At 35.4% G+C, this 14,172-nt stretch overlaps 1 protein-coding gene across 1 annotated transcript in view; it reads left to right on the forward strand.

The window, feature by feature from the left end:
* PLCB1 (phospholipase C beta 1) overlaps positions 1-14,172 on the forward strand; it is a 650,597-nt gene that overhangs the window by 417,360 nt on the left and 219,065 nt on the right. The window contains exon 4 of the mRNA XM_011371181.2: positions 4,974-5,111. Coding sequence (XP_011369483.1) covers positions 4,974-5,111 — 138 coding nt within the window. The remainder of the gene's footprint in view (positions 1-4,973; positions 5,112-14,172) is intronic.

The raw sequence follows: 14,172 nt of genomic DNA on the forward strand, positions 1-14,172 counted from the left end.
AGAACAGGGAGAACTTAGTAAATGTATCTGCATTCTTTAAACAAACAGGCCTCATTAATCTTCTAAAACTTGGGTGCAGGATTATTGAAATTTACCTAGAAACACTGACCACCTGAAAGTTGAAGGCGAATAGAATGCATTTCACCCTCTTTGTTGGGGGTTTTAAACAGGAGAGGACATATGACTTCTAATTACCTGCTTTGCAGTCATCACTATCCCTGAGTCCTGTGGATTTTTATGCACTGGAGTGGTAATGGCTGCACACGTAAATTTTGCTGGCAGTTTGGTGGCTGCATGTGTCAAAGAAGGCTGGAGAGACAGTTTCAGCATGAGTGACAAGCTATCTATACTTTAGAATTTTTGAGTATGACAGATACTGACTGGATGATAATGAGGAAGCTAACTGGTTTTTCGGTTGACCATTTTTTTTAACACCTATGTATTTCATGCACTTTTTACTTTCAGTTAAGGATGATTGCGCAAACAATTAAACCTGACCATTTAGCTACCATTGTTTCCTAGGAAGGCAAGTGGTGCCATTAGACCACATTTCTTACCTATTTTAATTTTATGTTTGGATTACTTTATATTTTAACGAAGTGCCTAAAATATGGACATGCCTTCAGTCGATTTTGATTTATTTAAGTTTATGCTGCCAGCTGAAATATTTGCGCTATTTTTATATAAATTCCATCAAATTGGATATGCTGTGTAACACAATATGACATGGAGAGGGCTTAGACTTTACAGTCAAATGTACTTGGAGTCAATTGTCTCTTCTCTCCATTTTATAAAACTGGGCAAATTACCTCCTCAAACCTCAGAGTTCTTATTTGCAAATTGGGGGAAAAAACAGCTATTTCTATGTTAGTTTGCAGATTAAATGGAGGAGAAAAATAACAAAAGCTAGGGTGGTGCTTGACACATAGTTACTAATTAGAAGCACTTATTATAGTTATATTTACAATTTTTATAGAGAACGGAACCATTAGGAATCTAAATCTCTTTGCTACCCTGGTGAAATTTCTTCAAATGTGGATCCCATAAAATACATGAAGGTTAAACAATAATCAGGAAAATGTTCTTATTTCTGATGGTCACTCCTTCAACTCTGTAACAGACATTTTCAATGCACTGATAGTCCACTGGCCTACCCCCCGAGGTTGCCTGCATAGAGTTCCCATATAGTCCTGGGAAAGTGTTCTGGTCATGGGAATACAAGAGAGTTGGTGTCCCAGGAGAGACTCTCTACCAATGACAGATGGGAGTTGACAGATCAATATTTTAGCTTCTAGGATCCTTGGGGAGAATTCTGAGGTGGGTTCCTTACACTATCCTTGAGTACCCCTGGTTGGATTGAGCCTCAGGTGTCCAAAGTGGTAAACCACTCATTAACACACTGTATATTGGCTTCCTTTCCTCCTTGTCTCACTTTCCCACTCCCACATTGTGTTTTCTGTGATCACCTGCAAAATAACGTACTTGCCCCCAGATTTTTGACTCAGATCAGCTTCTGGAGCATCAAGACAAATATTATGTAAGCCAGGCATGTGTACGCAACCTAGAAGCCATACTCGTATAATGCAGCTTCTCGAAAGAGATAGTATTACAGCATTTATGAAGCTCCGCAAGTTTCTTTCCTGTGGACATCTCCACGTGCTGGGACTAACTTCCTTGTTCCCAGAAATCTGAGCACTTAATTTCAATCCCCTTTTTCTGCTTCTTCTATCAGCCCGTGTGAATGCCTCCAAGATCCCTTCTTCTTTCAGTCTAGCTTTTGAAAACAGACTAAATCACACCCTGAGCTTGGTCCTGGAGAAGAGGAAAACCTCAAGCAGTTAAATTTTTAATTAACCACTAGAATGCTATTTAGAGACTCTCCTTAAATTTTATTTATCTCTTCTCCGTAGCCATTTCCAAGGATAACCACATTTTTAGCTGCATAGATATGCCTGTGATCAAGGGGAATCTTTTTCAAAATGGTTGTCTTTACATTTCTAACAAACATTTTTCCCCTTTAGATTTGAATAGTGTTAGCTTTAGCTCAATCAACTCATGCTTGGTATTTTCAGGCCACTTTATTTTGGTTAGAAATGCATAGCCAGTTCAGCTGCATTTTCTCTTCTCCACCAATAGATTTCTTTACTTATACACTAAGGCTCCCTGTGAATATAATGGAGACTGACTATACATATTCATCACCACTCTATCTGAAGCAAATATAAAAGATCTTGTTACAATAATACCACTGTGAGATATGAAGGACAGCACTCTGCCAGCTCTTTCTTTTCCCTATTATTTGCCCATAATCTATCTGTCCTCCCACATTCGCTCCCTTCATCTAAAGAAATAGCTGAAGAAAATTCAAGTCCCTCATCTCAATCTGTCATTTACAGAAAAAAAAAAAAAAACATAAACAGCGTCCTCCAAGTCTTCCCCTCTATGTAGGAGAATGTTCATGCCACCGTATTTCAGTGTCACAGTCAATGAAAGTAGATTGTGTTTTATCTTTAAAAATCTTTCTCACTGTGTGACCTGCCCAAGCTACTGGTACATCCTGAAGAAGAGAATGGCATTCCGCATCACATTAATAAAAAAGAGAGAAACATTTTAAAGTGAAAGGTGTTAGGATAGGTATTGATTCCAAGGGAATTTGTTAATCTATTTTTTTATTTTTTGAGAGGCAATTATTAAATTCAAGTGTCTGATCATACTGGACATAAGTTTTTATCTTTTCTTTACAACAAAATTTGAATAAAAGCATTTAAAAAGTTTGCTCTGCCTTCAAAGAAGAGGTATCTTCATCCCTGCAAAGCTTGAGCATATAAATGTCACTTAAGTATAATAAGGAATCCATCTCTTACATTTCCAACTTTGTACTGACTCTGGAAAGACTTTCATGTACCTGATCCTTTATATGAATGATGGATTAAAGTTACATCCATATAACTGTAAATCAGATTGAGAATATTGCATTTAGTGCTGGGAAATAAAATTAACCTAAAAGACAAGTTGCTTAACAAGCCTAAAATCCAGTAAAGATATATTTCATGGGGATGAAAATTAAGTAAGGCATGTTTTCTGCACCAAAAAATGAAATCTAGAGATCTTGAAAGGGTATTTTTTTTTTTGTGGAGGTGGATATCTGGCATACAAATAAAATAGTTTTTCTTAAAAGTCATGAAGGTTGAAACTGGCATTTAATTCTTTTAAAAATCATCCCTTAGCTTGTGTTTATTCCTTACATTAATTCATAATATTTTGATGATATAATTATAATAACAGCCTGTAATGGAGCCCTTGTGTCTCCAGTGTAGAGCAGACTTTACTTTCTTCAGTGGCCTATTACCTGGAAATGGGAATCATTAACTTGAACAACTTGACTTTCTTTGCAATAGACATGAAGTTTAATCACAAATCCTGGTGATTGAGAGAAAGTGAGCTTATTTAGTCAGAAAATCTCTATTCTGTAACTCTTGTGGGAATAGAGATGATCTAGAATTTAATTTTAAAAGTGCGATTAAATTATAGCTGCCAGGATTCTTAGTAGTCCGCTTAATTCCAATTGTGGAGACAACTAGAATATTCTCTGGGGATAGTAGGCCTTGAGTGACAACTTAGTGAAAATTGAAATTCCAAGTTTACCTCACCTCTTATTTTTTCTGAGCTATTTTCTTTAGTGTTTTCCAGCAGAGAAATTGAATATTTTTACATAGTTGTGCAGATAGCTTATTTTCTTTATAAAAGTTTCCAGGAATTTATATCAATTGCAGGGACCAAGAAATGTGTTTGAATCTGGTAGTAACCTGAGTAAGAAAATCCTTCTCTGAAAAGGATCAGGAGGTTCAATCAATGAGAAGTATTCAAATATAAAATTCCTCAGTAGAATAGGCTCTTGGAAGAAGCGGTTTTCATTCAAACCACTTGTCTGTGGATTTTTGTTGTTGTTACTATTTTGATTTTGTTTGATTTTTAAGTGCAACCACTTATATCCCCAGACCCAAAAGCAACCATTTCTTTAGACATCTCTTTCCATTGACTTTCTTCTCCCATAAAGTCCTCCCAAAACTTGGTGCCTTTACAGTTTATCCTTCTAGATAACTTCCCCCTTTGCCTAGTCTCTGAGGAGCTCCTCTGCTGAAAATGTCATTTGAAAGTATAACTTATGTCATTTTTTTTTAAGACTATTCTTTCTTTATAAGGATGCTCTATGTAAAAACCTCAGAAGGGTTTTTATCAGCTTAACCAGCCTAAGTAATCCAGCCCCGTTGCCCTAGCATTTAGCTAAATAAATAAGAATGCAAGTTAATCCATTGTTCGGATGCTGGCTGCAAATTTCCTAAGTGATTGATTTGATGCTAATTTTCTTCATGAACCTCTCATTTTCTTCAAATCCTGGCCTATGAAAAGAAAATAAATTCAGCCTAGCTGATTGAGCCCTATTGTAGATCAAACTTTGAATTTGGAAGGTTTGGAAATTTCTTTTTCATCAGGACTATATCTCCAAGGAACCCTCACTTAGGATGTCCCAAAGAATGCAACTTGCTCTGAAAAGACTGCAGAAGTTTTCTTTCTCCAAATCCCAGTATGCTCTGATGATAGAATTGAAATTTGCATATTCATGGCATGTGCTGCCATTTTGCTCACACTAATAGCCTATTTCTTTACATAGGTACCACATGTTAGAGAAGGTCCATGCTGGCATTGTCATGTTTTGATTCTACCTCCTTTGAGAACCACCTTTTTCACATTAATGTGTCCATGAATTGAGGAAAGGGATGTGATTTTGCATTTCAATACATGATTCATGGACAATTGGAGGAAATTAAGGGAGAACTGTGCACATAAAAATGTTATGGAAGAATAAAAGGCAACTTTTCTTTGAAGGCATTCCAGCTCTAATTCTTTTGAAATTATGCTACCATGTTGGAATCTCTAGTTATAAACTAACTTTTTTCAACATTTCTTTCTAGGACCCCAAATTACGTGAACTTTTGGATGTGGGGAACATTGGACGCCTGGAACATCGCATGATAACCGTGGTGTACGGGGTTGACTTAGTTAACATCTCCTATTTGAACCTTGTGGCTTTCCAAGAAGAAGTGGCCAAGGTATGGTGAATAAAAATATCCGAAGCTTGTCACCATCTGAATCCTTATGATACTGTACTGATGCCTGTGAAAGACTTTGAGTTTTTGTCGTATTTAGCATGTGTTAAAATTCTGTCTAAAAATAATTCAGCTGCCAAGTAGAAGGGTAATTCAAACACTTCCAAGTAATGACATCTACTTAGAATTATGGAGACTTTTCATTAGGAATAAGGCATTTAATATAACTTTGCAAAAGAAAATATGGGTAAAACCACATTTCATTTTACCTAAACATCATATCACAATTCATTCTCTCATCTCATGCCATTGCCAACCCCATTTCCTTTCCAGCCCTCTCTTTAAGGGCAGACATCTTCAGTACCTTTACCCTGTGTAGCAGCTAGCCCAAGACCATGCACATAGTAGCTACTCAATTAATATGAAGAAGAAGAAAAAAATAAAATTTTAAATAAAAATTTTTAATTATAAAAATATTTATTCAACTACGGATGAAAAGGATAAATTAGACACGATTTCTCCATTAAGGAGTTGCTGATCTGTTAAAGTAGTGAGCCTTTCCAGATGCATACAGAAATAACTAGAATACAGCAAAGATATATCAAACAAGAAGCTGAGAACTTCTGGGAACCTTGCACTCAAGTTTGATGCTTTTTCTAAAAATATCTAATTGCCATTAAAAGAGCACTGACGTGAACATATTGAAGGAAGAGTTTTCTTTACCATGTTTATAGGAAACTAGCAATGATCCTTACCCTTCATACAATTTCCTTCAAGAGTTAAGAATATGAATCCAAGAATATTTTAAAGTGTGCGAAGACATTATGCCCTTATAGAGCTTCTTACATCATGGATCACAACTATGGGGTCATGTCAAAACAGTGTTCATTGTTGGGACATTAATATCTATAAATTTTTAACCCTCAGTGCTCTGACAGTTTTCTGAGCTACACCAGATGTACTGACCTGACTTCTGATTCTTTAGTGATTATGGTAGAAGTTTATTCCAACATTTACATAACATCAAGTCTTATAATGGAATGAATAAAATGCCCGCCAGTTTTAATACTCTTAGGTATTTATAAACTACTCTCTAAGACTGTGTTACAAACCTAATCTGTTTTCTCTCTTTAAGAACCAAATCACCTATTTGTTCTATATTATAATTTACACTTGGAGAGACTTCAGTTCAATGAAACATTGTCTGTGTGACAGCGTTGTACTTGCAATAGTTCTGATTCTGGCATCTTGTTAGTTACCTGTTGAGTTGTATATACTTCATTTCTCAGTATATGGTAAGATGGTTGGTTGGTTGGATGGACGGATGGATATATACAAACAAATATTAAGTATTTGTAAATGTTTTTAAAATATCTTTCCCCAAATGCAACCATATTTCATTTTAAAAATGACCAATTCATGAGATTCACTAACTCTCAATTTAAAACATTCAGTAAGTGACAGAGAGGCTCTTACTAAGAGTGAATATAGAATTTATACTACAAACTAAGCTACATATCTTATGTTGCATTAAACCTTTATGCAGTTATGCTTAAAACATATTCAATTTTCTCTTCTCTGTGGGTTCCTACCCACTAATTTTCTATAGGGGTTTTGATTTCTGAGCCATATAATATTTCTCATTAAGACTGTATCTATAGACTTTTTTTAGTAGCTACTTGATGTTCCTAGTATAATTAACCTACGGAATATGTTTTGCCTTCTGTAAATGTGATATTCTATAGGATACTTTCCTGCCACTGAAATAGCTCAGCCAGAAGGTTAAGATTTGCAAGCACTATTTTATTCTGAAACTGTTATTTTCCATCTTTCTAATTTTATTGTTTCATAACATCACACTTTTAATCTCTAAAGCCAATATACATGGTACCTTGTACAGTGCCTGCAGCAAAGAAAATAGCTTCTCTCATTATGTAGAATGCCTGACAGAAACCTAAGCTTTTTTTGAAAGTCAAGTATCTCCAGAAGAAATTGTTTATAAAGAGATTCTGGCTCATTCATTCATTCAGCACATTTGTTGTGTGCCTTCTCTGTGCTAGCCACAATGCCAGAGTTAAGGATACCACATTCTAGAATACTGAAAGCCAGCATTCTAGAGGAAACACTTAGGGTTAGGGTTAGGGAAAAAAAATTAAAAAATAATATAAATAAATAAAAAATAGAAGAAACACAGATATGCTGAAGTAAACATATCATAGGTCAGATGGAGATCTATGAGGAAAATCTGTAAGGAAATTTAAAACAGGAGGAGAGGGAGAATGAGGGTGGGAAAAGGAAATTACTTCTTTATGGAGTGCTCTGAGAAAACAAAAATCTGAAGTAAATTGCTCAATTGCAACAATTTTGTAGATTTTTGAAAAATCTCAGTGCAATTAAAAATTTTAATCAGAACCAGGACTTAAACTTTCATAAAAGTATTATTCCAGATTTGAATGCTATCTTACATAAATCACTTGAAATTGCATATTTTATATATTTCTTAGGACAAGTGACTCCTTTTAAAAAATGGACTTGGGGAGAAAAAACTGTCTTTCAATTTTTCCCTCTGTAGCTGGACTAAAACCATAGTATCTCTTCTAATTAAACAACAATCATACTTTTTGCTACACAGCATGATTTGCCACCCCTCTGTACCCTAAGGATCAGCTTTCTCTACTGTTTTGGGGCATCTCCCCTTAATGTACCTGGAAAATAAGTGGTTTGTTTCACATTTGCCCTCTGAGTTAGAGAGGAGAAGAGAATAATCAATGGGATTAATCTTGCTCGTGGGTTAAGTAAGATGAAGACCAAGAATTAACCATTGGATTTAATAATATAAAGGTCATTGGTGACCTTGATTAGAGCAACCTCAGAGGAGTGGTGGGGTCAAAAAGCTACTGGAATAGGCTCTGGGGAATATTGGCGTAGACAAATTAAAAAGCCAAAAGTGAACTCTTTTGAGGATTTTTTTAATTCTCAAAAGAATTTAAAAAGGCAAGTAAAGGGCAGCTGATAAATAAGAAGACTGCTGAAAGGGGGAAGTGAGATCAAGAGATGGTTTTTAAAATGGGAGAAACAACAATATACAAATGCGCTGGTGGGAATGAACTTGTAGAGGGGAAACAACATGCTGATGTAGGAAAGCAGGAGAATTGCTGGAGCTTGAATAGGCGAGAGCAATAGGATCTAGTGCAGGGGTCAGTAAACTACATCCCAGAAGCCAAGTCCAACTGACTACCTGCTTTTATAAATAAAGTTTTATTGGAACACAAAGACACCCATTTGATTACATATTATCTATGGCTGCTTTCACTAGAGGTGAGAAGTTATTACATAGACCAAATGTTCCACAAAGCCTAAAATGTGAACTATCTGGTCCTTAATAAAACAACAATTTGTTGACTCTATCCTAGTTTACAAATAGAGGGGCTGGGCTCAGACAGGAGCAAGGGTTTTTCATCAATAAGGGGAAAAAAAGTGAGTACATTAGGACAGATGCTGGTAAGAGGTACATGCGATGGAGGAAGTTGTACATATTTTTTTATTGCCTCTATTTTATCAGTGACAAAGGAGACATAGATCAGAAAGCAGCTGAGAGTAAGGACTATTTGAATTTTCAAGCCTTTTTCAGCACTAGTTGGTGAATTACTTCAAAGATCTGACTGGTATGGTTAAGATGGACTACAAAAGACAGACCCTTTACATCAACCCAAAAAAATAGTACAAGTTAACTGATTTAACAGATCAGTACAGTTTTTTTTATTGGTCAAGGAATCTGAAGATAAAAATAATTCTCTTCTTCCTGCCCAATTCTAGCCCCTGTTTCCAATATTCTGTTTTTCTTTGAGACTGGGGACTAGATGGAAACTTCGAGTTGTGTGTACTACTTCCTGCAGTCATGCAGTCTAAACCGCATTGTATAGGTTGGAAAACAGATTGCTCTGGGACAAAGACAGGAGTTCACACACAGGATTGCCATATGCTAGTGTTTACCTTCAGGTCTAAGGGATCCTGAGTAACTGAGAGGAGACCACTTCATCTAGAGAATCTCAGCAAGGAATGAAATGTTTCATGATTAACAAAGAGAAATACCAGTATCAAAGGCAGCAAAGCCAGAGTCTTCCCTGTTTAGTTTTAGAAAATTAAAATGATTTTCAGAATGTATTCCCCCTGGATTCTGGTCCATGGCTGGGTCCCTGGGAAGCTCATCCCCTCACCCATCCACCTCTCAGCCCCCATCCCTAATCTTTTTCAATGCAATTTATTACTGAGATGACCTCTCACTATGAGAAACAGGATTTGACATTCAGGCTCTGATATTCAGTCCTAAATAGTTTGACATGCTGACCAGCCCCTTGGCTAGAAACATTGTTGAACCACTGCCCAGTTTGGCAAATTTCAGCCCAGATGTTGCTCCAGTGTGTTAAGATGCAGCAAATGAGACATCAAGGATCTAGTGGGTTAAGACCGAGATGCCTAATGGCAGAGTCATGCAGAGGAAATTTTGCATTCACTTCTGTGCACAAGGATTGACAGATGCCATTGTTTTTACTTCTTAATTCTACACATACTGAATTCTCTTAAGCATTTATAAATTGGAAAAACAAATTAAACAAATTCATTTTTCTTATTTAGCCATGCAGTTAGCAGGAGCTTAGCCAGATTTTTAATATTTTTTGATTGAAATATAATATACACAGAAAAGTGCACAAATCCTAACTATATAACTTGATTGATTTTTGAAAAGAGAATACACCCATATAAATAGCACATATCAAAAACAGAGCCATCACTAGCACACCAGATGTTTACCCTACCAACACACCCTTATTTGACCTCCAAATTTATAGATTAATTTTACCTGCTTTTAAATTTTTTGTAAATGGAATCATTAAGGTCTGACGTCTGTGACTCAAAATTATATACATGATATTCTTCTATATTTTTCATGTGGTTGTAATTTGTTTATTCTCTTTGCTAAATAGTATACAGCAGTCCCCTCTTATCCACAGTTTTGCTTTCTGTGGTTTTAGTTAGTCAACTAAACCTCAGTCAACCACAATCCAAAATTATTAAATGGAAAATTTCAGAAATAAACAACTTATAAGTTTTAAATTACACATCGTTCTGAGAGGCATGATGAAATTGTGCGCCATCCAGATCACGTCCAGCTTTGGCTGGAAGGGAGAGATGAGTCACAGAAGTTGGGGGAGGGGTGATGGGTGACCTAAATAGTGATAGATGGCCGCTATAAGAATTTGGATTTACTCCCAATGACAAGAAGCTATTGCATTGTTTTGAGCAAAAGATTGATTTGTTGTGACATATTTTAATAGGATTGCCCTGGCTACACTGTTGAAAAGCCATAGAAGGGGGTTTAGAAACAGAAACACAGAGACAAGAAAGCTTAGGGTAGAGATAGTGAGAAATGGTTGATTCTGGATATATTTTGACTGTAAAGGCAAAAGATTTGCTATGGATGAGATACATGGCACGAGAGAAAGAGGCTGCTAAGGATGCTCTCAGGGCTTTCTGAAATTGCATTTATTGAGATGGAGAGCCAATTAGTAAGGAAAAAACAGAAATTGGATTTGAACATAAAATTAAAAATAATATTTGCCCAAGTAGCAGAATGAGCAAAGGCGTGACTTTTTGTCTCTCTTGAGATGCTATGAAAATGAGAATAAAGGAACATAAATACCCAATGATGAAGAGAATGAGAGAAGTCAATAGGAGATGACATGTTTCAATAAGTTTGCAGAAGAAGAAAATGAAGAGAGGAGAGTGCCTGATGAAGTGGAGAAAACCACAACCTAAATTACATAGAGAGCTACAAGGAAGTCACTGGCTTGCTCAGAAGTAATTGAGAGAGCCTCTAGACTTGAGTATAACCAGCCCAGCAGATCAAGGAGTAAGTACTGGGAATGAAGACAATGTCAAGGGATTGAAGGAATAAGGACAAAACCATCAGACCCTCTACTCCCTCCTCCTGCTCCACATGTAGAATAATTGATAACCAATTACTTCTCAGGTTAAAAAAATGAGCATTGGTGTTTTATGGAATTGAACAAACTATTTGAAAGGAATTATTGTGGCAAGCATTTGAGTTATGGATCCAGAGTAAAGTTCTTCTTGTTCTAGCATTTATGGATACCACTCCATAGTGGCTGGCACTGACATACTTACTCTAAGGAGAAGTCTGCAAGCCAGTAAATCCCATTGACATACTCAAAGCTCCCTCTCAGCCTTTCTACCACCCCAGTCTAAAATACGAACTAAAACCAAAATATCCACAGGTTATTGAGAAAGACTACAACATTGAATTGTAAGGAGGCCAAGATGAACAAAAAGAGAAGTGATAATAGAAGACACGATGCTAATTCAAGAAACAAATAATTGTTAAAAAATGAATCATCAGGGAGAGTTTTCAGTATATTGTATAAGAACAAGATGCTATGAAAAATAGGTAACAAAAATTAAAATCAAAATTCTACAGAACTACTGTAAGAGTGGATGAAGGAAATCTCCCAGAATGTGAAGCCAAACAACTGCAACAGCAATAAAGATAGCAAACAAATAACCAAAAAGTAGAAAGGACAAAAAAGATGACAATAAGACAGAAAAGATACAAACACAATAAATCTAGAGATTGCAGTAGCCAATGAAAAGGAGAAAACAGGAGAAGAAAATATGAAAAACACAATGCAAGAAAATAAGTGTGAAAGCTAAAGAAAGGTCTTGAAGTTGAAACAGCAAGAATAGGAGTGGAATCAGGCAATTCAAGTAAGAAACTGGAAGATATTAGATTAATGGGGAAAAAAAGTCTTAAATTTCTTCTCCCTCCACAAAATTGAGGTAGGGATAAATGTATAAGAAATGTATTATACTAACATAAGCCATGCTAAAGCATGCGAGATTTTCAACAACTGGAGGAGCAGCCAGAAAAGATCTATAATATCTTGGTATTAGGAATGTCTCCTTTTGAAAGCCATGTGGTTAATGGTGTTGGAACTATAGCAAGTAAAATAATCATAGTCTAATATATGGCCCTGCAGAAAATTGTATTTGGATTTTTGTAATCATGTAAAATTTTATTTTATTGGTTTTAAACATTTGGAATCAATTTATAAGCAAATAATCGAAGTCAATTATAAATACTGAACAAGATAAAAAAACATTTCAACTTTGACAATTTAAAAAGTAAATTTAAGCTAACAAGAATTGGAGGTAAAAGGATTGGGCAGATAAATGTTCTTTCACAAAGAGAGAAGCCAAGTGATCTATTATCTTTAATTAGTGGATCAAGTATGTTGTTTGAGGTTGTAGAGATGATGGGGGGAAAAAGAATACTAGAGACACAATTCTATTAGAAGGAAAGAGAAAGGGCAGTAGAAAATGGGATGACAGGTTTAAAGACTCATCAATCAGAGCTGAATGGCAATAGTTAAATTCTAAAACCAGTCAAGAAAAAGCAGTACAAATATATTATTTAGAAACATGAAAGTACCCACAGGAATTGAAGAATAGAAACGTTGAAAATAGTTGTCAAGAAGCAAAACTAGGATGAGAGTGACATAAGCAATCATTGCTTTTTATTATAACCCCTCGAGTCAAAGTTTTAAAATTATGTATGTGTTTTTTGATAAATAATTTTTTTTGATTGCTATCATTTACTAAGAATCTGTAGTGGCTGTCACTGGTTGAAGAATTTAACATGAATTATCTTGCTTAATTCTCAAAACAACTTTATGAAATAAGTCCTCTTATTAGCTTTAATTTATAAGCAAACTAATTTTGGACAGGTTAAGAAAAACTCCAGGAGATTCTATCAGGGAGGGATTACATTTGGCCTAGAGTAACAGAAAATCAAATCGAATAGTAGCTTAAACAAATAAAAAAAATCTTTAAAATATTTTTTTTATCTGTTTCTTTTTATTTGTTTTTTTGTTTGTTTGCATTTTTTTCTCATGCAGCAGGAATCTGGGAAGTAGGTGGTTGTTTATGGCATTGATTCTGTGGCTCAAGGATAACAAGGTTGAGACCCTGTGATCCTCGTGGCCTTTTTCTCTTAGATCAAGATACTTCTGTAGCTCCAGCCCTTCCATTTGTGTTCCAACCAGCAAAAAGAAAGGAGCACTCACATCAGGAAACCACATTTTCCTAGAGCCTTCTAGCAGACTTCTAACATGTAATTTACCATGTGTCACATTGCCACCCCAGCTGCTGGGGAAGTTGGAAAATGTAGATTTTTTAGTTGGATATATTGCTGGCCTGAATAATGTCAGACTTCTGTTAGGAAAGAAGGAGAAAATGGATATTAGCTAGCATTTAGCAGTGGGTCCTACAGCTAGAGAGTGGCTGAGTGGGGTTCTGAAATTCAGTAAAGTATATTTTTAAATAAACTAACGAAACTATCAGTAATAGAAGAGTCAGTAAGAAACATTAAATAAAACTGATTCCAGTATTTTAATTTTAAATTAGAAGACAAGCATATATTGTGTTTAAGATTTACCCTTCCATAGCCTCCATAAGCCGTGAGGATTGACCAAAGTTGAGTCAATCAGAGCCAAGGCAAAGAATAGTTCTCATAATACAGGAGGGACTAATAGGATAAAGTCACTTACCAGAAACCAAATACCTCTTCGTATAAAGGGGAAGAATGTAGCTTGCAAACAGTTTTAAAATAAAGATGGGGTGGCATAATTAACATAATTTAAAACCAATTTATTTCCAAATGAGAAAATTATATTTTAGCAGAATTCCATATGTTAAGTTATGAGTTAATGAAGAAGTACTTGTGTGTAGTTTACTAATTGATTTTCAATAAAAGTAGTTTTAATTTTGTCAGGCAGATTTTATTTAACAGATAAGCAGCACCTTTTAACTCCCAAGAAATTGTGATTGCTCCTCTTTTTTCACTTGACGTACATCTTACTGAAGAAATTAGCTGTTTTTTCTTTAATTTTTTTTCTGATCTCCTCAAAGAGAATTACTTTTTAAAAAATAAACAGTGGTATCAATTATAATTGCAGACCCTGCTTACATACATTTATTGTCTATAGTA

Source organism: Pteropus vampyrus, unplaced genomic scaffold (genome assembly GCF_000151845.1).
Source record: "Pteropus vampyrus isolate Shadow unplaced genomic scaffold, Pvam_2.0 Scaffold7, whole genome shotgun sequence".
Classification (NCBI taxonomy): domain Eukaryota; kingdom Metazoa; phylum Chordata; class Mammalia; order Chiroptera; family Pteropodidae; genus Pteropus; species Pteropus vampyrus.